Here is a 25,068-nt window from a genome sequence, read left to right on the forward strand (position 1 = left end):
AATTTCTAGTCACAGACATTTACTTTACAATTTCACGCGCTATTCATTCATGCTGCACCTCACTGACCACCCCCAAACACTCACCACATTTAAGTGTCTTGCCCAGTGACACAACTAAAGTGTGGACCGCCTCCCTTATTGACTCGCACAATCAGAGGGGTTGAGAAGGTACATTACAATAAGTGGTGTAGATAGTAAACATAATTGCTCTTTAGAGTTACAATCCAAACAAAATAATGTTTTTTTTATTGCTTTGACTGGAATGTTCCGCAGTATGGCATTATTCATATCTAGCGTGCATTTTTTCAATTACAGGTGTTTTATTGGTAAAAGAAAATGAATAAATAAGCCAGAAATACAGAAATAGCCAGAAAATAGTTGCCTCTCCACCACAGACTGTATAAAGAAATGGACCAATTGAGTGCGACATAGAGTCTTGCACTGGGTCGGGTTTCCGCAAATAGTTGCTGAAACGGGCGGGTTTTAACGTTCTCGAATTTTACAGGTGGGTATGCGGGCGGGTAGTGATTACACACGGGCGGGTCAGGTGAATCAAATGAATGATGAACGGGAGAAAAATACTTGATGTGAATCAAGGACGTGTGTTGCTCTGGAAACAAGTGACATTTCTTGTTTTTTTTCCTGGATCGATGGACCAACTGAGAGAGTGACTTTAGTGTATTTACTACATAAAACCATCAGCGGAGGTGATCGGCTCGCCGGCTGCGCTCCTGGTTTAGTCCTGGTTTAGACCTGGTTAAGTTCTGGTTTAGACCTGGTTTAGTCCTGGTTCAGTCCACGTTAAGTCCTGGTTCAGTTCTGGTTTTATTCCTGGTTAACACCTGGTCCAGTCCTGCAGTCCTAGTCCAGTCCTGGTCCAGTCCTGGTGTAGTCCTGGCGATCAGCTCGGCGAATGAGGCGTGTATATATTTATGCTTATGACACTGTCTAGTCCTGGTTCAGTCCTGGTTCAGTCCTGGTTCAGTCCTGGTTCAGTCCTGGTTTAGTCCAGGTTTAGTCCAGGGTCAGTCCTGGTTCAGTCCTGGTTCAGTCCTGTTCAGGTTTAGTCCAGGTTTAGTGGTTCAGGTTTAGTCCTGGTTCAGTCCTGGTTTAGTCCTGGTTTAGTCCAGGTTTAGTCCTGGTTTAGTCCTGGTTTAGTCCTGGTGTAGTCCTGGTGTAGTCCTGGTGATCGGCTCTGCAGTTGCGGTGTGAATATATTTATAATCCGCTAATTACACGGCATAGGTTCAGTCCTGGTTTAGTCCCGGTTCAGTTCTGGTTTAGTCCAAGTCCAGTCCTGGTCCAGTCCTGGTGCAGTGCTGACGATCGACTCTGCGGTTTGCAATGTGTGTATATTTATAATCCGCTAATGACACGGCATAGGTTTAGTCCTGGTTTAGTCCTGGACTATTGGGCTGTCGGACTAATGGGCTGACCCCGATTTATCACGGACACAGACTTGTAATAGGTAGAATGTTAACGGGTTCGGGCAAGTGCGGATTTAACTTTGGCATAATCATGGGTTAACGGGCAGGTGTGGTGCGGGTCTCCAAAAATTGACCCGTGCAGGTGTGACGTCACTCATAGCTTTCCGCTCCAGTCAAATGAAGCTCATCGAGGCTAACAGTTACAAGATCAAATTTGGTGCCGATTTCCATACCAGGAATAGGAATTTATTTATGTACAAAATAGTGAAATAAAAACACAGATATCGTGCAGAGAAGGTTAATACCAATATTTTAAGGCACTTTTCTCCATGGAAACGAGCAGGTGGTGCACATCCAGCCAGAGAAGTTACAGAGTGCACACTTAAACAATTCATTAATTCAAGTCACATTTAGCACCTTTAATTGCCGTATGAAGATTGTTTACTAGTGTTTGCTAATGCATAGATGTAGCGCCAATGGAAATATATACTTAGCAACTGAACGCATTGTTATCCTACCCACAATGCCCCTGGGTTGACAGCAGATGTCTGTGTCTATTTTTGCAACAAATTAACTTCGATCAGGTTTTTGGCATCTACTCTTAGTTTTGTCTATAGCTATTAACGCGTGTAAAGAAAGGTTTGGAATTAAGGGGAAAAAAAACTGAAAAAAAAAGCAGCGTTAAAACCTCCATATCTCCCAAATTAATGACTTGCTGTAATAAAAATAACACAGATTGAATGTGAGAGTAAATAACTTGTTAAGACGCCATCTGCAGCGTGGAGAAGTCACCCGGTTTGCTCTCGATCCATCTTTCCCACCCCCAATGAGGAAAAAAGAGACATTTTCCAAGCACGTGACCCCCCCGCTCCCCGTGTTTAGTATTCGTACCACGTCTGGCTGAGGGAGCGGTATTAAATTGGGATCAGGCAGATTAGAGTATAATATAGACGACTATTAAAGGCTGCAAATGAGAGCCATGGGTTAGAGCCGGAGCGGGGACCCAGGCAGCCACCACCGTTCGGCAATTCACTGCAACACACACCACACAGGAGATACGGCGGTAAGCTGGTGCCTAGTACTACAGCGAAATATAATGTAAGTGTTGTCTCGTATAGGAAAACATGTGATATTCAATTACTGTTTTCAATGTTGGCAGGGCCTGTTTGACCTTTATTTAAATCAGGGATGTGGTCAAGTGTGTTTATAAACAAAAATACCTCTAAGTAATTCATATGTACCAGGTTTAAAATACAATATTGTTTAATTTAGACCTAGATATGTGACTAAATTCTCTGATTTAGTCACAATCTAATAAGAAATAAAATAGTGTATTCAATTTGAACAAAGGGAGTGTAATTTCATAGCTATTATACGCTATTGTTTATATTTTTGTGGTGTTCAAGCAGTAATAAAATACATAAACAAGACATACGACATTATTAGTACATTATTAGTAAGTACATGAGACAAGACTTTCATAGAATAAGTTACAATGCATGATGTTAAGACCTGTACCAACTAATCCAGGACATAACATTGATTTATAATAATAATAGAGTAGAATAAAAAAGCCAATAGATTGCTCCATGTCAAAGGAAGAGGGTTCTTTGTTAAATAAATAGATAAAAATACAAAAATAACAAATGGAAGATCAACAAAGACGGTATTACACAATGTATCTGCCCTGAGGCAAGACAAACTTTGCTCAGATACATGGAAAAATAGTACAAGACTAGAAAGCTAAAGGAGTTGTTACAAAGAAAAAACAAAGAAACCAGATTTAATAAATAAATATACTTTTTTTTTTTTTTTACTTTCATAGGAACCATTGAATCAGTTGGATGAGGTCTAATGGTGAAAATATGGGCTGAACACACAGATAACTATAACATACAATAATCTATTCATTAATCGAGCATTGTAAATCCTCTATGAATCATCAAAAGCACTAATGACAAAAATAGTGGCTCTGTGTTCATGTTTTCCATTCCCAGGCTATTTAGCTCTAAAGAGATGCTCTGCACTCATCAGCTCCCCCATTGATTCCCAATAATCTCCCTTATATCATTTATGCACTGCTAAATGTTTACTTGTGTCAACAATTAAAGTAAACAGAGATATCTGGGAAATGGACAAATCGAATGCTATACAGATTAGTACTTACAATATAGGACACTGTCAATACCAGATTTAGTATGAAGGGAAGGGGCGGGGTCTGGAGGTATAAGGAGCAGTGTGATTGGTCTAGCAGGTATCCACACTTCAAACTCCGCCCCTGCAGTCAGGTGTTTGTAACCAGAAACGCCTGGACAGTCTTGTGTGATGTCACGTAGTACTTGAAATTGAAGTGACCTCCAGAAGTAGCACAGACTTTTGACTGTTTTTGACTAGAATGCTACAAATTTACCAAGTTTGCACTGAAATTACCAAAAGAAAGGACAAAGAACAGTAGACAATGCTATTAGAAAACATCAAAAACATTGATTTAGTGTTTAGTTCCACTTTAAGTCTTAGTTTGCTGGTACAGACACTTTACACATCTCTAAGGCTACGTTCAGACTGCAGCCTGAAGTGACCCAAATCTGATTTTTTTTTCCCCCTATGTGACCTGTATTTGATATTTTAATGACAGTCTGAACTACACAGATCCGATTTTTTCAAATGTGACCCAGGCCACTTGCATATGTGCTCCTAAAACCGATACATATCTTATCTTTTGACATGCGATTTCAGTCTGAATGAACAGGTCACATTCATCCCACCTACACATCAGAAATGTACACAAACATCCTTCTCGTCTTAAGAAAATTGTGTATGAACTCCGTGTCAGTGAAGCAGAGAAGCACATGTCAATCTCACCACTCTTGGCTGTATCGCTGCACCCTCACGCTCTTTTCTACAGACGTTGCTGCCACTGTACCACAAAGCACCATGGCCAAAAACCTTGTCCTTCCCCTTCTCAATCTCCTTAAAACAAATAAACTGTACATATTCTGTCTTCAGTATGACAGCAACTTTAAAATGGCCAGGCGCGCAATGCTAGTGTCCATGTTTAGGCTACTTCCGTAAACACTGAGCACGTTCTCTGCGTGTAACGTCATCGTGTCCTCCAATGCACATGCGGGACATTTTTTGGGCGTTTAAAGTTCACACTAGAGATCACATACAAGTCGCATCTAATTGGAAATGTGAACAACCTCGCAAAAAAATTGTATTTCGCAAAAAAATCTGAATTGAACATTAAGCGCTGCAATCTGAACGTAGCCTTATATAGTAAATTCTTGAAGCTTTACACCAATGAAGACGCAATTTGTGAAGAAAAGTTTAAAAATAGGTTGGAAATTACTGGAGAGATTTTAGAGAGTTTCATACCGATGTTATCACACTGAGAGAATACTATCCAGGAGTTTGGCACATTTTATACACAAGAAACAGTTTTTCTTCTGAGATTTGAAACATAATTTCAACAAAATAAAGGTGTTTTGTTGTATTTTTATTTGTCAAAAAATGATTACATTAAGAGGAGCTTTGGCACTAATAGAATTTCCTAGTGCGATCATGATTTCCAACCAGTAAGAAAATTACCAAACTGGGAAAACAATCAAGAGATATTTAGCAAAATCCTTAATATAATGAGCTTAAGTGTGTTTTAGTAAAATGAGCAGTTTAACCTGTCATAGGCACTTTAAATGACAACACAACATTGCGTTTTGATTCATATTTTAGTCCGTTTTAAGTAGTTGTATTTAACCCACTAATAAATGATTAACACAAGTGATGCAGACAGTAGATAAAACAGAATCTAACCCCACATCCGTACCATATTCCTCTCAGATTTCATTGGCTCCGCTCGCGTCGGCAGCTGCTTTCCTTCGAGCGGAAATGCTCAGTGATTTGGCATGGGCTAGGTGCAGCGGTGCATTATGGATCATTGCACAGTTTATCTGCAGGATCTTATGAGCTTGACATTCCCTATAAAAGGCAGATGGGAACAATGGAGGCGACGGTGTGGAGCACTGTCTAGCCACTGGACCATGGCCCATCCACTTAAAGATCTTTTTTTGATCTGCAGCTTCAGTATGTCCTTTAGGGAATGTCAGCCTATTAAAAGTACACACAGAAGAGAAGTGGCGTGGGGTGTGCTTTCTAACAACTCTTAAATGTGCTCTCTCTTTAATCGAGCCTGTAACTTAAACCCATTAATCCCTCACTTTGAATGCAAACAGAGGCCAATTTAAACACGGGCTCGCATAAATTAAATACCTAATGTCATATTAAAGAAGACTTCCTTTATGGTTTTTGGTGATTAACTACCACACTGCATTGTACGTCATTATCTTGTACTTTTTGTAAAACATTATGGTGTTCTAAAATGTTTAAAGGGCCCGTATTACTCTATTTTCTGATCTATGTTATAATGTTGTTTCCTCATCACAAACAGACCTGGTGTTGTGTTTTGTTTCACTGACACATTTAACACGCAAACCCTGAATATTTAGACTCAGTTCTTCTCTCAAATGGAAATCACGGTAATACAGGAAGTGCTCCACTGTGTTTTTAAACTCCACGCACCTTCACTAGAATCATTTGGACGACTTTAACCCTGGCATTTCCAATCTCTACTGAACAAAAGGTAAAAAGTGTGAACATGAAAACTACCACAACATGACATAAAGTGGAATAGTTGGGATGTTGCAATATCAAAACCTCTTGATACGATATTTTCACGCAGCTCACAGTTCGATATTTATTGTGATTGTGGAGACAAAACAAAATAAAATTGTGAATATGCCATTTTTCCTTTTAAAAAGCCTTTGAAAAGCCTTTGGTTCTGTTAAGTTTATTTGTAAAGCACAATTCATACACAAAGTAATTCAAAGTGCTTTACAGAATAAGAAAGACATTAAAATCACAAGGAAAGACATTAAAATCACCATAACTATTAATTTAAGCAATGAGACTTGTAACTCAATATGTCATGAGGGCCTCCGATAATATTGTGACTTTTGACGATACGATATGATATTTCTGTTATTGTTACATCCTTATGGAAAAGCATTTTGAGCTTTGGAAATGCAGACAGACAAATAATACAGGATTACTCAAATGTGTGAATGAAACAAACACAACTCAAGATCTGTTTTTGATGAGGTAACAACGTTGTAACATGGCTTAAAGCTCACAAGAGTCAAATTTGCTCAGATATAGGACCTTTAATAATAAAAACAGGTCTGTTTACTTGGCAGACTTCATTCTCTGCTTGTAGTGCTGCGTCTTCATGGTAGTCCTTTAATGGTTGTCTTTAATGGCTCTGTATAACATGTATGAAACTCTTTGCATACAACCGGTTGTACAGGACAGTGGGTAGGGAAAAGGGGGAAAATCAGGCATTGAGCACTCAAGCCTTGAATACTAGACAAAGCAGCATTACTCAAACATGCATGAATAACTGAGTAAATGAATGATAAAATACAAGCTAACAATACTGATGAGTGAAAACCATTATATTAACAGCTCATAAATGTCGATTTTCAGTCCAATCAAATCTAACTTTATTTGTATAGCACATTTTACAAGAACAAAGTCTCCAAAGTGCTGTACAGAGTAGGCACAATATAAATTAACACATCAAATAAAATAAAGCATAAAATAAATAAATAAGCAAGTAAATAAAAAACATGAAAATACTAAAATTAGCAAATATAAAAATAGCAAATAAAATCAATAAAAGACAGTCAGAGGACCACACAGTTCTCATGCTGTGTTAAAAGCCAAGGAGTAAAAGTGTGTTTTTACAAGAGGCTTAAAGAATCGACTGAAGGGGCGCTCTTAATGTGAGGAGGGAGTGTTCCAAAGTTTGGGGCCAACCACCTCTGGCTTTTGAGTTTTGCATGATATATCTCATTCAAAGTAACTATACAATTTGGATTTTCCCTTTTTTTTTTTTTTTTTTGGGGGGGCAAGCAAAATGTATGTACAATGTGTGTATAATGTGCTCCAAGTTTAAAAAAATAAAGTTCAGTACTGTGGACTGATTCACAAAGTTCATTCTTGGCATCTTCTCTACTCTTCTAATCATTAGTTGTACATGTCACATTTTATGGCTGTTTCAGAGCTTCTCAGATGCTTTGACATTTAACTTCTTATTGTAGAGAGATAAAATACCATTTTAACACTCATGATGGCCACATTAAGGGTCTGAGTTGTAGTTTCAGAGTGTTTTTTTTTTTTCAAACGTTAAGCCAACAGTATGTACAGTATTTTACATAAAGGCCTACACTATCAATACATATTTGCAGCTGCAGTCATTTCTCTAAATAAAAAAGTGTCCTCAAAGTTTCAATAGGTAGCGCTCTAGTTGGTGATGATGTTTCACCTTGTAATCTTGAAACTTTCCACTCACACAGTTGTTTGTTTCTTAAAAAATGACCAGTGGCATGTTTTAAGGATGACATAAACAGTATTTAACCTGACTGTGTGTGTGTGTGTGTGTTTGTGTGTGTACAGGCATCCTCTGTTCCCACTGCTGGCTCTGCTGTTTGAGAAATGTGAGCAGGCCACACAGGGCTCTGAGTGCATCACCTCAGCGAGCTTCGACGTCGACATCGAGAACTTTGTCCATCAGCAAGAGAGAGAACACAAACCGTTTTTCAGCGAAGACCCAGAACTAGACAATTTGGTAAGAAATCTGTCACAAATAAAAGTCAGAGAGTAACAGACAATACTGCAACTATTATGTCTACTACTCAGTTTCGTCATTACAATTGACCTCAAACTATTTATTTATCTATCTGTCTATCTATCTAATCTTGATTTATTGTTCTGTTCTGTTTATTCTTTAATTTATTTGATTTAACTTTTATTTTACTAGGACGTCCCATGAGTTAAAATATTTTTTTGAGACATTTTTAGACTCTTTTAAGTAGCGATTTAGATGAGTTCAGGTGAATCACTTCTGTAATAACAATAATTGCACTAATATCAGTGCTATTGTACAATAATTTTAAGTATTAGAGTGAGTTTTTTTCAATTTAGACACTCACACATTACAATATAATGACAAAGAGCAAAAAAATAAATGGTAATAATTAAGTAGTAAGTATTAACTTTTTTCAAATAATTTACTTTTCTTACCTTCATTTCAATACTTCTGCTACTATATCTGCAAATACTATTTAGTGTAATTCCTCCTGTTGTTGCTATGACTTCAACTACAGTAAATCTGGTTACAAAATTATGGAAGTATTGGCAAAAAAGTGACAAATGTGTGTGCATACTTGCTAAAAAAAAAAAAAGTATTTCTGCTGCATTTCCAAATTGAACAACCCAATGTTCTGAAATCCTTATCAGTCATCAATAACACATTTTCAAACATTTTTACAGTGTGTCCTGTGATTACTCCCTCAAATCATTCCCACCTTTTTGCTGTAATCCTCCTCGTGCCTTCACTCGCTGTAATTACACATTTTCGATAAAGGGGGATGCCGCTGATCAGGTCCCCGGTACAAGAGAGTGGGCGGGGAACAGATAAAAAAAAAGTGCACTCCTGACATTGGTAGTCTATAACAGTCTATTAACCCCGCATCTGGGGGTTTTATGGGGCGCTGGCTTTCAGAGTCTGTCCCAAAGGGCACAGAGCCTGGCACACTGGTCTAACTGTGGCCATGATGGGTGCTACACTTACTGGTCCCTTGATTAAGCCCACACTCTTTAATTAGCTGATTTATGTGTGCCTAGACCAAGCACTTTTCTGTCCATTATGTCGACCTTGGTGGACGACTTTGGGGGAACGGGCAGAGTAAAAAAGTGGGGGAATAACCAGATGCTAGGAGACTGTATTCAGATATCAAGGTTGAAATTCAAATTTACAAATTATTCACAAAAACAGCTGACATCTATTTCTATACTGTATATGTAAATTTACATACATTTCAAATAGGAAATGTACATTCTCTGGCTCCAGTTCACTTTGTATTAAAAAACGCATTGCCCTTCTCTCTGTAACTGTTGTCGGGCTCCTCATTTTGGTCTTTAAATGTTTGTATTAACCCGCTCTACATGATGCTGGTGTTTTTATTATGCTATTTTGTCCATAAATATATTCCTCTTCCTAATACTGCTCCAAATTCGCCGCATTACTGCCAGCCTCGGTGAGCTTCATTTGACTGGAGCCGAACACTACTTCTTTATACAGTATATGGTGGTTATAAACACACAAATAGGTCTTGTTCGCTGTGTAATAGAGGTCTGAGCGGGAAATGTAATTTTCCTTCCCACTCCCTATCTGCAATATTTTGTCTCGCTCGAACCCACAAATCCCGCAAGAGGTGGTCAATTACTTTCTTAAACTCTATCAAACTCAGAGAAGTGGAAAGGAATTACTAAAATGTACATGAGATTAGACCACGTTTACAAGTTTAGGCTGCTTCAAATGTTTTTATTAATGCCAAATAAAATATCTAGCACAAATTATGTATGATATACTTACATTAATCATTTGTATATTTTACTTTACACTCATATTTAGTTTGCGAGACTGCAGTTTATCATCCCACCCGCTCCCGCATTGTGCAGTCCCTCTCCGGCCCGCACCCGCAATGAGCTTTTAAAATGTGTCCCGGGCCACACTGTTTTGCATCGGGTACCGTGGATGCAGCGCTCTACTGTGTAACTTTTTATGTGCTAACCATAGACTGTATATCTAAATGGGCATAGGAAATACGAAGTTCGCATGCTGTCTATTCCGGCTCCTACTGACCCTGGCCTGGCTCCCGTTGACTTACATTGGAATATTGTCGCCCCCTCTCTCTGTAACTGCTACTGTGAGCCTCGTCATTTTGGTCTTAAAATGTGCGTATTAACCCACTCTACATGATCCTGTTTTTTTTCCCCCTATTTTTCATCAAATATCCCTATTCATAATATAGAGCCTGGTTTCAAATTCACTCCTGTAACCGTTTGCATCGCGAGCTTCATTTGAGTGGAGCTGAACGCTGTGGTTGACATCACACTCGCTTAGTCCACTTCTTTTATACAGTTTATGGTGCAACAGGTATTCCATAGCTTTCCTGGACTCGTGTTTTTTATTTTATATTTAAAGTGGCTGTATCCGATTTGTTCATGTAATAAAGTCAAATTGTAAAATGGTCTTGCCCCAGCACAGATATCAGATAATCAGCACTTATGGTAAAAATGAAACTGCTGTGTACTGTCTGCATCAAATTATACTAAGTGTTTTTTATCCTCTGTGAACTAGGAACTGACAGTGGTGTGATGTTAGCATGCCAATTAATTAGAAAGAAAGTTGTGAAAAAGCTCTTTTAAACTCATCTTGGTGAATAGTTTGGATGGTAAGAATGCAATAGGAACGTGAGGAATACATTTTCACAGCTCTTTCAGTTTAATTAGTCTGTTTTTATTATTTTGTGTTTTAAGATCATAAAAAAATCAGGTACGGAGCTTTAAAGTTAATGAGTTTATGCTATTTTTAAGCACGTTACTGCAAAGTTTAATGTAAGAAAATTTGTACAACTATTTAGTGATTAACTGATGCTCAGAAAAGACATATCATTTGTACTAACTACCTGTAAAGTCTATGCTAGTGTAGATAATTATCTGTTTGAGAAAACTGCTCTCGTGATTTTCCCCTGAATTATTTAGAATCAATGTCCAGTAATTGGTCTGACTAACACACCTGCGCCATGCGTGAAGAACGTTTATTGTCTTGTGCACATGAGACTAAACACGACGTTAGAATATATACATGTTAAGATTGCTTCTGAGATTATTATTAGTGCATCATTTTCTATTCATTTAGGCAGTGGTTGTATCATTTCCTTCTATTTTTTCCACCGCATTTGTTGTTCTTTTGTATATTATAACTATCTACAGTACTAGTAACTATCTACACATTTTACAGTTAGAGTATTACTTGAACTGAAAACACTCCATTCCACACACTTTCACTACAATCATTAGGATAATTTCTAGGGATGCACGAATACCGAATGCCGAATATTGAAAAAAAAAAGCCACATTCGGCTTCCGGTGGAGTAAGTTAAAAGTCAGGCCAAATAGTGGCATGTGAAGCAGTGACGCAATCAAACTATCGTATTTTCCGCACTATTAGGCGCTCTGGATTATAAGGCACACTGGCATAGAATGGTCTATTTTTGAACTTTTTTCACAAATAAACTGCACCGGACTTTAAACGAAACATAACAGTTGGATGGGTCAGTCGGACTTTGTTTGGCGTGTTCACGGTGACTCTCGGCTTTGTTCAGTTGCGGCGTGTAGGGAGGGTGCTGTCTGAGGGTGTTTTTCGCCGCACGGTCGCTGTCTGCTCCGTGCGTGTTTGCGTACACTGAGGTTGGTGCGGCTTTGTAGTTTACTGAAGTCGTGCTGGGACACCCGAGTGGATTCGTGTAGGGCGCTCTGGATTGCAGGGGGCACAGTTGTTTTTTGATGGGGTTGGAGGCTTAAGAGTGCGCCCAATAGCCGGGAAAATACAGTACATGCAGTGACGCGGTGATCTGGCACTTTCTTTAAAATATGAGCAATGTGGAAATATTTATTTAAGTGTCTGAGAGTGAGAAAAGAATGGCAATTTGCAAGGAATGTTACACCAAAATATCTAAAGAGGGTTCCTCTCCTTGTCTAAACATTTATTCTAGGCTATGTATGCAATATTTAAAAACAATAGTTAAAAACTTAACAATACCATTTGATATTCGGTTTTGGTATTCGGCAAAGTGTTTAATTTTTATTCGGTTTTGGCCGCAGATATTCATTTCGGTGCATCTTTAATGATTTCAGACAGACTGATAATAAAGGGTTACTCAAACATGTGTGAATGAAACACATGAAAAAGACAATTCCAGGTATGTTTTTGAAGATGTATCATTATAATATGGCTTAAAGCTGATACGTCTGATTTGCGTAATATATTATCTAATTTACACCTGACTGTCTCTTTGTATGTGTTTAGATGGTGAAGGCGATCCAGGTGCTGCGGATCCACCTGCTAGAGTTGGAGAAAGTGAATGAATTGTGTAAGGACTTCTGTAACCGCTACATCACCTGTCTCAAGACCAAGATGCACAGTGACAACCTACTCCGAAATGACCTGGGAGGACCCTACTCCCCTACACACACCAGCCTGGGCCTGCAGCAGGTCAGTCACTGCCTTTGGAACTCATGATACCATCTATGGGCATGTGGGTAACTTTCTTCTGTCAAACTGAAAACACTCTGTTCCACCTGCTGATGTCCTCCAGTGCTCTACTGTGTTTATAAACTCCATATACCTTCAGTTGTAGCTGTTAACTTGAAAACTACCAGTACATGACATCACAAGGTGTAACAGAGCATTTTTAGCTGAAGATGTGGACAAACTAATAATAAAGGCTCACTCAAGCTTGTGAATGAAACAAAACACAACTCTAGGTCTGTTTTTGAGCTCAACAGTATTTTGCAAAATATAGGATCTTTCAACTTAAATTAAATAGGCTATCTTTTCTATCAAAACAGCACAACTCAGGCACAGTCCCTTTTATAGTTTGTTTAAGTATGAGAAGGTTTAGACTGGGTCAGTGTGAGCCATGGCGATGTAGACAGCCTGATAATGCAGGATTCCTCAAAGATGTGTGAATGAAAGAAAACACAACTCTGGGTATGTTTTTGAGGAGGTAACAACATTGACAACATGACCTTTTCATGATGTAAACTGAATTTTCCATGACTTTACGGAACCCTACATGTGTAGAACTGATCAGACTTTTAGGGCTAAATATGAAATGTTAACACTTTCCACTTACCTTATGATTTGGTATTATAGTTTTTTTAACATTCAAAATACTGTCAGCGCATTTATTATCAACAGAACGCTGTGGTTGCGTGAACGAAATACTAAAATTCCATGACTTTTCAAGGCCTGGAAAAGGACATTTGCAATTTCCATGACTTTTCCAGGATTTCCATGACTGTGGGAATCCTGAACTTGGCTAAAGTCTTGCAAGAGTCAATTTTGTGTAATATAGGACCTTTAACTGTGCACACTTGCATATAAAGACACATATTCATGTATATAGATTCAAAGTATGGTGATGCAGTATCTTGCAATATATTTCCCTATCAGTATTTTGAGTCCTTGTAAAAACTCTCAGGGGCTATAGTATTTGTTCTAAATAAAAACAATTGACTAGAAACACAATTACACTATGACATCCTTAGTTCAGATTCTCACTAGTGTCTCTCTGTGATCCCCCAGGAACTAATTCAGACCTCCTCTCCACCCATGACCTCTGTCTCCAGCTCGGTTAACCCCGCGGGGATCGTGGTGCCGGCCGGCGGTCTGCAGCAGGGAGGCGTGTCCATGACGACCATCAACTCTCAAGTGGTGTCTGGTAAGAGCTGAATACTCACTGTATGCAAACAGCTTGGTTATAGATTAAAGGTGCTGTATGTCACTTTTCTGCTGGAGAGTTTGCCACCTGCTTGTCACAGTGGAGATGTTATCACTATGGCTGGAATGTTCAGAGTAAGTCATGGAAACAAGCAGGTGATGTTTGGTCAAATCTTTGGAAATGTGAGCCACTCATAGTAAAAATCCATGTATTTTTAGCTGTAAAATATTCTGTTATTAAAGTGTAATGCAATACAGGGGAACATTCTGGAGAAAAACATAACATATCATTCATAACATATCATGGAGACAAGCGAGTGACGGACTCTCTACCAGAAAAGTTACACAGTATAGCTTCAATATAATTGATTCTTTGCAGTGACATCGTGTTGGGGGTGTTCTACATGTTTCTTATGTTGGAATGTTTAGAATTTATCTCGGTGACACAATGCACTTAGTAAACAGTGCCAAGAAACATTTTTAAGTCTGAAAACTCAAAGAGAAAATACTAAATGGATTTAAACAACACATTTTCAGGAGCCTATGATCAATACGAGTGTTCATGGTCCTGTTTAGGAGTTTGATTTTCAACAAAAATGATGGGAGTGACTAACTGAAAAACTGTGAAAAGCTTGTGAGGCATGTTTAAGTCAGCTCATCTCACCTGTTGGCTAGATCGTGTTAAAACTAAGCTCAGATTAAAGTCTAACAAGCCTCAGAGATAGGGTGACCAGATGTCTCTATTTTCCCAGGACAGTCCCAGTTTTGAGCCCTGTGTCCCCTGTCCCAACAGATTTATCCAAAACCATTGATTTGTCCCAGTATTAAACAAGAAATGCCTCAGGTGTCCTTATTTTGATCTGATAGGCAAGGCACAATTTGTAAAAGTAATTCAAAATGCTTTACAGAATAAGAAATACCTTAATATCACAGTAAAAACAAATCAAAACATAAATAATTACCACAAAATTAAAAAGAGAGAGAGACATTAAATTAAAGAGAAGAATGTGGAATGAAAACCTGTCAGTCATATGCACAGTTTTGAGCCTGGATTTAAAGAATCAACAGTACCTGATCCCTGCCAGCAGTAAAGAGAGGCATAATTTGTAATTTCTTTAGGTAAAATACAGAAAAGCTGCTCAAAAATGACCAAAACATAAAGAAAATGTGACTGCACTGACTCACATGTTAGTCATGAATGGGTCGAGTGCATAATTATTTTCTTTAAGTACGCACTTGCTTCACCATTATATTATTCCCAGCCACCTCAAACTGATTGTGTCCCAGTTTTTGATTTTAAAAGAAAGAGAGACCAGTGCTTTGAGTTAGCATCACTCTCCCGGGGAATGTTGACGGCATCAAGTGCGAAGTATAAATAGCAAGTCAAAACAATTTAAAACCACACTGTAAAAGCCATGTGTATTCAGTTTCATCATTTGGTTTGACTGCTGGCTAACACAGTCTTCTCTCGCGCACTCATAACAAAGTCTGAGTGTAAAGTGTCGTGTTTCTGATTGTGATTTGCCTGATACTGTAGCTCCTGATGTTTTGTATGGATGTAAATACATGCTTAAGTATTCTTGACAGAGGGCTTGTTTGATAGACTCTCTTCTAATGTCAGGCCTGTACAGTCAAATGTTAATCCTGCCCTCTGGAAATCCCTTTTAACCCAAAATAAATCAATGTGCAAGCTTTGATCACTACACATCGAAGAGCTCAAACAGACTGCGATAAGAGTGTCTTGATCAAGGCTAATTAGCCCGCTAGCTAACACAAGCACATACACGCGCACACACACACACACATGCACACACATGCACACTGCCTTCTTCTTTCTCTTCCTCTGTTTCTCATTCGGGGAAATATCGCACCTTGAATTTAATCACTCCATCTCTGAGTTTTCATGTGTTTTGTCTTAATAAGGCGGTGTGTGCAGTATGTAGTATGCGCAGTAGTAGCGGGGCTTGATACTCATGACAGTAAATTATCCCCTCAGGTGGGACCCTGTACCAGCCGGTTGCCATGGTGACATCACAAGGGCAAGTGTTAACGCAGGGGCTGCCTCCAGGAACCATCCAGATCCAGAACTCGCAGGTAAAGCACTTCTGAACGGACGCTCGGGGTGGAGGATAAAAGTTAAAATTAATGTATCAGTATTTTTTTGCGTTCTCTTAAAGCAGATCATTAAGCAGAATCGACTTTTTAGAGCTTTTAAGCATGTTATAGATGTTTCCCCTTCTCATTTAGCCTCTTGAAGTTGCATTTGGAGTGATTCATGCATGTTTGAGCAATCTTCAATCGCTTATTTTTACGACGCCATGTTGCCGATCAACCCCCGTTGTCACCGCCACTGGCAGACGCCCACTGCTTTGTACTAACTTTGTTCTCCAATTTTATTTTTTTAATCTGTGATATGCATAGTTTTCGGCATCATTGTATAATCATTTTAATAGAAATGAAAAAGATCTGCTGCTTGCTTGTGTGATCTGCAGTTATCCATCGGAGGTGCCAACAACCTCATGACTCTTCACAACGTTTACAATTTTCTCATTTTAGACAACAGTATCCATCCATCTCATCTTCTTGTTATCATTTTAAATATATATCATACTGTTGCATACTTCAAATAATATTATATTCATGACAGATTTGGTCGATATAGCAATGTGAATAATCTTAAGAATTTGATTGAATCTTGAATTACATCGTAAACAATCTGTCTACCAAACACTCCCCACTCAGCGCCCCCTCCTCTACCCATACTTAAGATAATAATGTTCGCCGTTTTCATTGGCAACAAGCTGTGCAAATTAAGCCTTTCAAAATATATTACCAAATTTTTCATGTATTTTATTTAATCTTCACAAAACTGCCCCCACCTCGTGCCCACCCGCCCTACCCTGAAGCCCCCTGCCATCTCCATTTGTTATTGTTAAAAGGCTCTCCTTACATCTCCCCCCCCGGCCCCCCGGGTGCCTTTTCATTGTCTCAGCCTGAACACTGCCCCCCGCTGACTAACAAAATGGAAATTGTTTATCCCGGTGATGCTCGTGGCCCCTTTCATGAAGCTGCCAGGTTGTGCCACGATTCAACGCAGTGTGAGCGCGCAATTTAAGATATTTTTACACTAACAAACCATTTACATGATAAATCAGTGACAGCATTTACTCAAAGCATTTGAAATGTAACTTAAGCCTTTCAGATTACATCAATTAAAGTGCCTATGACAGGTTAGACATTTTACTAAAACACTGTTAACATCATTAGATCACAGATTTGCGCAAAAAGCTTCACGCTCATTTTCTCAATCTGGCAGTTTTTAGGTTTAAAATTTTACTTTCTGGTTGGAAATCAAGACATCACTCTGGGGAATTCTGTACCTGTTATGTAGCGAAACTCCTTTAATTTTCACAGAAATGATTATCTGATGAATACACGTATTTAAAAAACAGCTTTATTTTGTTGAAATCATGTTTAAAATATCAGAAAAAATGTGCTGAACTTTTGGATAGATTTCTCCCTACTGTGATTTCATCAATATGTTTGAACTCTCTACTTCCTTCAATTTTCAACATATTTTTCAACTTTTCTTCTCAAATCACTTCTTGATTTGTGTAAAAACATAATTTTAATTTACAACAGTTATAATCCCACCATATAAAGCTGCACTACTCAGTTTTTCAGCCACCTGCTTTTCTCCATGGAGATGTTATTGCTGTGCCTGAAATGTTCAAAGTACTCACACCCTGTCTATGGTAGCTCAGATCTGTGGAGAGGCGAGTCCACTCATAGGAGGGATGTATGTATTTTTAGCTATAAAAGATCCTGTTATTGAAGAAATGACAAAGATACAAATTAAGGCTGTGCAATTAATAGAATTTTGATCGCGATTTTAAATTTGTGTGTCAAACGATCTCCAAAGTTATATAATCGAGTTGAAACAATGTAAAGCTTAACAAGATTTATTTCGGGATATTTTTTATAGAGATCAGTATATTTATTTTATTTTTTAAAAGCTAGAGATTGTAGAACAGCTGGATATATAGTTTATTTTGGATACATTTATGTTTTTCTATGCCTTATTTCATGTTCAAAGTATGTTTTATTACCTCCGCCAAGGAGGTTATGTTTTTGCCAGCGTTTGTCTGTTTGTTTGTTTGTTTGTTTGTTTGTCTCTTAGCAACATAACTCAAAAAGTTATGGACCGATTTTGATGAAATTTTCAGGATTTGTTGGAAATGTGAAAAGGAAGAACTGATTTCATTTTGGGGGTGATCCGGAAGAAATCCTGGATTCTGGATCACTTTGAAATTTTAGTTAACATTGTGGTAAATTGGGCCAAAAATTTTGTTTCTCAATATCTCGGTTAATTATTGACCAAACCCCATGAAATTTGACTCAGGGATGGACAATGGGATCCTCTTTCATATTCCAAAGGCTGATCCGGATCTGATCCAGAAGACTGATTTTATCGTAATTTATATAAAAAATGGGGGTAGTCCTTGGCGGAGGTCTGCGCTCTCTGAGTGCTTTTCTAGTTCATTTTATGTTTTATACATCACAAAACTGCTCAAAGGTTCATATTTGTAGCCTATATTTATTTTCATTTTGAAAGTTTTGTGTAAATTATCAATAACAAAGTGTTTTTTTCTTTTTTTTTGAGAGAGAGAAATGCTGAATAAATGCATCGTGTAACTAAAAAAATTATCATTTGAATTTCAATATTGACCAAAATAATCGTGATAATGATTTTTTCCATAATCGAGCAGTCCTAATACAAATATATACAGACATACAAGTATAATGCCATATAGTGGAACATTCTGGGGACATTCATGGAGACAAGCATGTGGCAAACCCTCTACTAGAAAATGTTACACATCATACATTTAAAAGGTGCATTGTGTAACTTTTCTGATGGAGGATCCGCCAAATGCTTTTCTTCTGGGAGATGTTATTGCTTCATCTAAAATGTTTCACAGCATGATATTAAACCTTTCTATCTCCATGGAAACCAAACCAGACCAAGTTACAGGTCAGATCTGCGGAGAAGCGACCTCGTTCACAGTCAGAATGTCTGTTTTTTTAGGCATTTTTGAGCTATAAAACCACCTGTAATTGAATAAATGTAAAGTAGAGCTGTTTAATGTCACACTGAGGAACATTCTAATCTAGGCAGAGCAATGACATATCCATAGAAACAAGCAAGACAACAACAAACCATTTCGATGTAAATCATTGACAGCATTTACTCAAAGCGTTTCAGATGTGAATAGAGCACATTATAGGAGGAAATATTACGAGCACAAATGCTGTGTCCCTCTTAGAAAGCCTTTACAACGTTCAAATCCGCATCAAGACCCGGAATGGGATTTTTTATGACACAAGGACACATTTTTCCTTTAATATTTCTGTGATTCGGAACATTGTGGCGGTCTCAAAGGGCGTGTTTAGCAGTGGTACTCTAGTTGTTGGCTGTATCATTATGTTGAAGTGTTTGATTGTTGTGGAGATGGGTGACCCTGATGTTGCCGATACCACTGTTACTGAAGAATGTCGAAACCTTGGTCTGTCTCGTACTGTTCCTGCTATTCAATATTGCTCTGGAAACATCGACTAAAAGTAAAGCATTTAGTAAATTAGAGTCTTTGATAATAAGAAATACATTTAAAGGCTCTATATTACACAAAATTGATTCTTGTGAGCTTTTAGTCACATTATAATGTTGTTACCTCTTCAAAAACATACCTGGAATTGTTCTTGTTTCATTCACACATGTTTGAGTGACGCTTTATTAGGAATACTTGATTACGGAAAAATTTATTAGCACGATTATTTTGGTCAATACTGAAATTGCGATTATTCAAAGGATCATTTTTTAGTTACACGATGCATTTATTCAGCATTTCTCGGTCAAAAAAGCACTTTGTTATTGATAATTTACACAAAACTTTCAAACTGGAAATAAATATAGGCAACAAATACGTACTCTAGAGCAGTTTTGCGATGTATAAAACATAAAATGAATAAAATATACTTTGAGCATGAAATAAGGCATAGAAAAACATAAATATATCTGAAATAAACTACATATCCAGCTGTTCTACAATCTCTATATTTAAAATATATGATTATAGGAGTTTGAAGATCATCTGACACACAAATCGAAATCCTGATCAAAATTCAATTAATTGCACAGCCTTATGTTTTATTATTAGTCTGTCTATAGCTCCAAAGCGCAAACTGCTCTGTTCCACCTTGTGATGTCATGAAGCGGTAGTTTTAGTAGAGATCGGCAATTCCAGGGCTGAAATTATTCAAGGTGGAACAGGGTGTTTTCTGTTTCCGTTTTCAGATTTATTAGTAAATGAAGAGGAAAAATTTGGGAGGGAGGATCGGATGAGTAATTATAGGTGAGTTAAAAAGATTTTGCGTGAGATATTTTTGATACAACTTGATAAAAAACATACATAGTGGTAAATATTATGTATTAATGCTTTACAAGAAACTGAATAAAAAATAAAATACCCCGCTCCCTTCAGAGTACTACATCTGCTCTGAACTCTGGATATGATTAAATCTACAGACTTGGGGACAGTTTTTTAGCAGCAGCAGTGGGATCCGTTTAGAGACACAGACACAGACTCTCCTCAGTCAGGATCTGAGTGCGGCCGGGGCACCTCTCTACACAGGCGGTGGGAATTGGACGCAGCCCCAGCGCTACTTTACAGACAAGCCCCAAGTAATCGCGCTCCGGAGCTCCTGTGCCACCAATTAATTCAAGCCCCCTCCACGTGCACGCTCCCAGGCCTCACGTACACGCTCCCAAGCCTCACGTGCACGCTCCCAGGCAGGTCTCACGTGCACGCTCCCAGGCAGGTCTCACGTGCACGCTCCCCAGGCTGAATGGGACAAGAGAAAGAGAGAGAGAGAGAGGAGAGAGATAGGGGCCCCTCCACGTGACACCCAGCTGCGTCTGTAATGAATTCAGTTTTGTGTGAGCTGCACAGGGGGCAATGGGGGTTTCCCACTCGGTCTCACTGTGTATATAGGTGTGCGAGATATTGACAAAAAAGATTATCTCAACATATATATCTTTTGCTATGTTTATATAATGACATTCAGATATTTTAACAATCCATAAGGAATGTGGATGAGTGTTTATAAAGAGGGGATATTTCACTTCTAACACATATTTAAATCTCCTTGTATTGTTTTGAAAATGCTATAATCGCCAAAAACATCATATTTTACAACATTTTTTATTGGTTTTGTGTTCATTTTTGGCACTCTTTTGAGTTTCCAATCCCTTTGCTCTCTGAACTAAGACACTCCCCCTTCAGAGTGCTTTCACATCAGAATTGTAGACCTTTTTGTACCGTTTTGCTCAATTTGGATTTTTTTGTGAAATCTGATTTTCTGGCGAGGTCGTTCACATTTCCAATTAAATGCGACTTGTATGTGATCTCCAGTGTGAACTTTAAATGCCCCAAAAGTGTCCCGCATGCGCATTGGACGACACGACGACGTCACACACAGCAAGAGTGCTTAGTGTTTACGGAAGTCGCCTAAACATGGACGCATTGAGCACCTGACCATTTTAAAGTTGCTGTAGTACCGGAGCCAGAACATGTACAGCTTATTTGATTTAAGGAGGAGACTGAGAAGGAGAAAGACAAGGTTTTTGGTCACGTGTTTTGTGGGGCAGTGGCAGCAACGTCCGTAGAAAGGAACATATGGGTGCAGAGTCGCCGCCAAGAGTGGTGGGATTGACATGTGCTTCTCTGCTTCACTGACACGGAGTTCATACACAATTTTTGTATGATGAGAAGAACGTTTGTGTAAATTTTTGACGTGTAGGTGGTATGAATGCAACCTGGACGTTCAGACTGAAGTCGCATGTCAAAAGGTCAGATATGTATCAGTTTCAGGAGCACATATCCAAGTGGCCTGGGTCACATTTGAAAAAATCAGATCTGTGTCGTTCAGACTGTCATTAAAAGATCAAGATTTCAAGTACTACATGGCATCACACAAGACTGTCTAGGCGTTTCTGATTAAATCATTAAAAGATCAGATAGAGGTTACACAGGGGCAAAAAAATCGAATTTGGGTCACTTCAGGCTGCAGTCTGAATGTAGCCTATGTATATTTATGGAGAATTGTCATATGGGAGCATGGATGACGTAGGTTTGTGGGCTGAGCATTGGACAGAATCTTACTGCTACCCGTGAAGAGTTGAAATAGAGCATGGGAGAGATCACTAGATTACTCAAACATGCATGAGTGAGATTTAAACCTTTTCAGGATTGTTTTGATGAGGAATCAGCATTATAACATGGTAGAAAGCTCAACAAAAATCGATTTTGCATAATACCCCATCTTTAAGGAATGTGCATGCCAGTTTCAGTGTTTTGGTAGAGGTTTAAATCTACCACAAAATGTGATTGTGCCATAAAATTAACCACAAAACCACAGAGATGTCACTTAGTACTCTTGTTTTGGAGATTACACTAGATGTTAAAGCTAATTTTATTTTTAATTATTTTAATCACAATTGACTCAAAGGCACAATTTGAGCTGGTGCAATTATCAAAAGGAAAAGGTTACTATTAGATATTAGAATGCCCTGTGCAAAGAACAAAATCTTGCTGTACCTGTAGTTTAAACTTCTATAAACATCTTGTGAAATGCACGGGGTTCTTGTATTAGTTTATCAGTTCATATTTCTTCTTTCAAATGTTAATGCTACTGGAGTTGTTTACAATGTGTACTTTGAACAGAATCCTACAGTTTAAACATTAATCGCAAATTTAATCACAATCACAAAGCTTCACTATGTTTCTTTTTTTTTTTTTTTCAAAATTGTACAAATCTAAAACATAGGCGTAGGGTTTAGATTTGTTTTTTCTCCTATAATTGACTAACAAAGGCGGTCTCGTACCACGCAGTGCATCCAATTATTATTTTTGTGAATTCATATTGTGCTTATTTATATTCCAGATGGTGGGTAGACTGCTTGTTGCTATAGGAAGTTACTCTTTCTTTATCTAACAAAGTAATTAAGTGCTTCAATTGAGAAGTAGTATAATAATAGAACATATATTGAGTGTAGAAATTAACGCGTCTGTATGAAGCAAATTTAGCTTACGCGTCCTTCGTTATCATTCAAAATACTGCACTTATAAGTTATGGTTTTGTATGGAAAGATTGAATAATTTTATGCTTTTAGTCTGTCACTTTCATACACCATCCAACTTGTTCAGGTCATCTGAGACCTCAAAATGTCCACAATGCATGTTCAAAATGTTTGGATGCTTTCTGCCATTGTAACAGGATCTAAAATTATCTTGAGTACAACATAGTGTCAAACCAAGTACGTTGATTTTAAACCTTGAAAACATTGTAACCAGATAGTCAAATTAAAATGGTGGTTTGTTAATGGTTGTTCATCCCCTATTCCTACCATTTTTGGCTAACTACACACAGATTTGTCTTTAAAAAAGTGATTAAAAATGTGTAGATTTTAAACATTTTACTATGGTACAAACGTATTCCCTATTTCTTGTGAGCTTAAGGTCATGTTATAATGCTGATACCTCCTCAAAAACATACCTGGAGTTGTGTATCCTTTATTATTTGTCTGTCTTCATCTCCAAAGCTCAAAATGCTCTGATCCACCTTGTAATGTCATGGTGTTATATGTACTTTTCATGGCTACCTTTTACTGTTTGCTGAGTAGAGATTGGCAGTTCCACGCCTGAGCACTACCTGTATTTCCACATGACATAACAAGGTGTTTTCAGTCTGAGAGAAGAGCCTAAATATGCAGGCTTTGTGTGTTTAACATGTGTGAATGAAACAAAACACAACTCCTGGTATGTTTATGACGAGGAAACAACATTATAACAGCTCAGAAAACAGCGTAATATGGACCCTTTAAAGGAAAGACACCATTAGTCTTCCTCTTGTGATAAAGACATATTGCTGCTTGTATAGAAATGCCATTCCCCACTCAGTAACGCCTTTGGCGCGCCATCAGCTCTATTATTCCTCAGAAGTATTGTTTATGATGCTGCCGACACTGCCATCACAATGAATGACTGTCTTCCTTCACAAACACTGCTCCATATGGACTCGCTGCCTGCTCCCAACTGTCATAGCCACTGTGACGTGTCCGCTAGCGCCCCCACTTGTGAAGAATGCCTCCCCACTCCGCTCACAAATCAAATCGCTCCCTCTCTCTCAGTGTGAGGCCTTGAGTCATTTTGCACATCTCAGTCTTTTCAAAGTTTACGTTGGAACTTTGCTCGATTCCCATTTTCACTCAGATTGTTCTTTAAAGATGCACTGTGTAACTTTTCTGGTGGAGGGTCTGTCACTTGCTTGTTTCTATAGATATGTCATTGCTCTACCTGGAATGTTCCACAATATGAAAGAACAATTAAAGAGCTCTACATTACATTTATTCTATTATAAGTGATTTTATAGCTCAAAAATACCTTGAAAAACAGGCATTCTGACTGTGAGCGGGGTTACCTCTCCACAGATCTGATCTGTAACTTGGTTTGGTCTCCACAGTGTACGCTCAAAGTGCGTATACTTCATCTCACCACCTGCTTGTCTCCAAGGAAATGTTATTGCTTTGTCTAGAATGTTCCACAGTATAGATTAAACCTATCTATCACAAGGGAGACAAGCAGGTTCCTGCACTGCGCATTACAGTTCAGATCTGTGGAGAGTCGACCCTATTCACTGAAGGAATTATTGTATATTGTATAAGGAATTATTGCAACAGAAACACCCGTAATGAATAAATGCTACATATATGTTTAAGGTCATGCCATGGAATATTTCAGGCAAAGCAATAACACCTCCAGAGATGCACGTAGGTAACGGACCTTCTACTGGAAAAGTTGTGTAGTGCACCTTTAGACTAAAAATACATTTTGTACTAAAAATATTGCCTAGCTTTTTAAAAAAAATTTGGTGAAGTTTATAATTTTGCTTGCTGGGTAAACACAGATATGACATGTACAGGTTAATCCATAACTGTTACCTTGCAACCATTAGGGGTGTGCAAAAATATCTAAATGATATTGAACGACATATCGTATCGTTTAATGTGATGATACAGTATTGATATCGGGGACTGCTGTATCAATATATGGCCAAGAGTATTTTTCGGTATATTTTACTAATTATTTTGTTACAATGCTACAGTTTTGTTGCTCG

General features: G+C 38.2%; 1 protein-coding gene across 1 annotated transcript in view; it reads left to right on the top strand.

Annotated features, from left to right (window-relative positions):
• Positions 1–25,068, top strand: part of pknox2 (pbx/knotted 1 homeobox 2) — a 164,474-nt gene that overhangs the window by 126,149 nt on the left and 13,257 nt on the right. The window contains exons 5-8 of the mRNA XM_020920652.2: positions 7,938–8,109; positions 12,418–12,603; positions 13,699–13,834; positions 15,830–15,927. Coding sequence (XP_020776311.1) covers positions 7,938–8,109; positions 12,418–12,603; positions 13,699–13,834; positions 15,830–15,927 — 592 coding nt within the window. The remainder of the gene's footprint in view (positions 1–7,937; positions 8,110–12,417; positions 12,604–13,698; positions 13,835–15,829; positions 15,928–25,068) is intronic.

The sequence above is a fragment of the Boleophthalmus pectinirostris genome, unplaced genomic scaffold (assembly GCF_026225935.1).
Source record: "Boleophthalmus pectinirostris isolate CB_2022bp ecotype Guang Dong unplaced genomic scaffold, ASM2622593v1 HiC_scaffold_12, whole genome shotgun sequence".
NCBI lineage: Eukaryota > Metazoa > Chordata > Actinopteri > Gobiiformes > Gobiidae > Boleophthalmus > Boleophthalmus pectinirostris.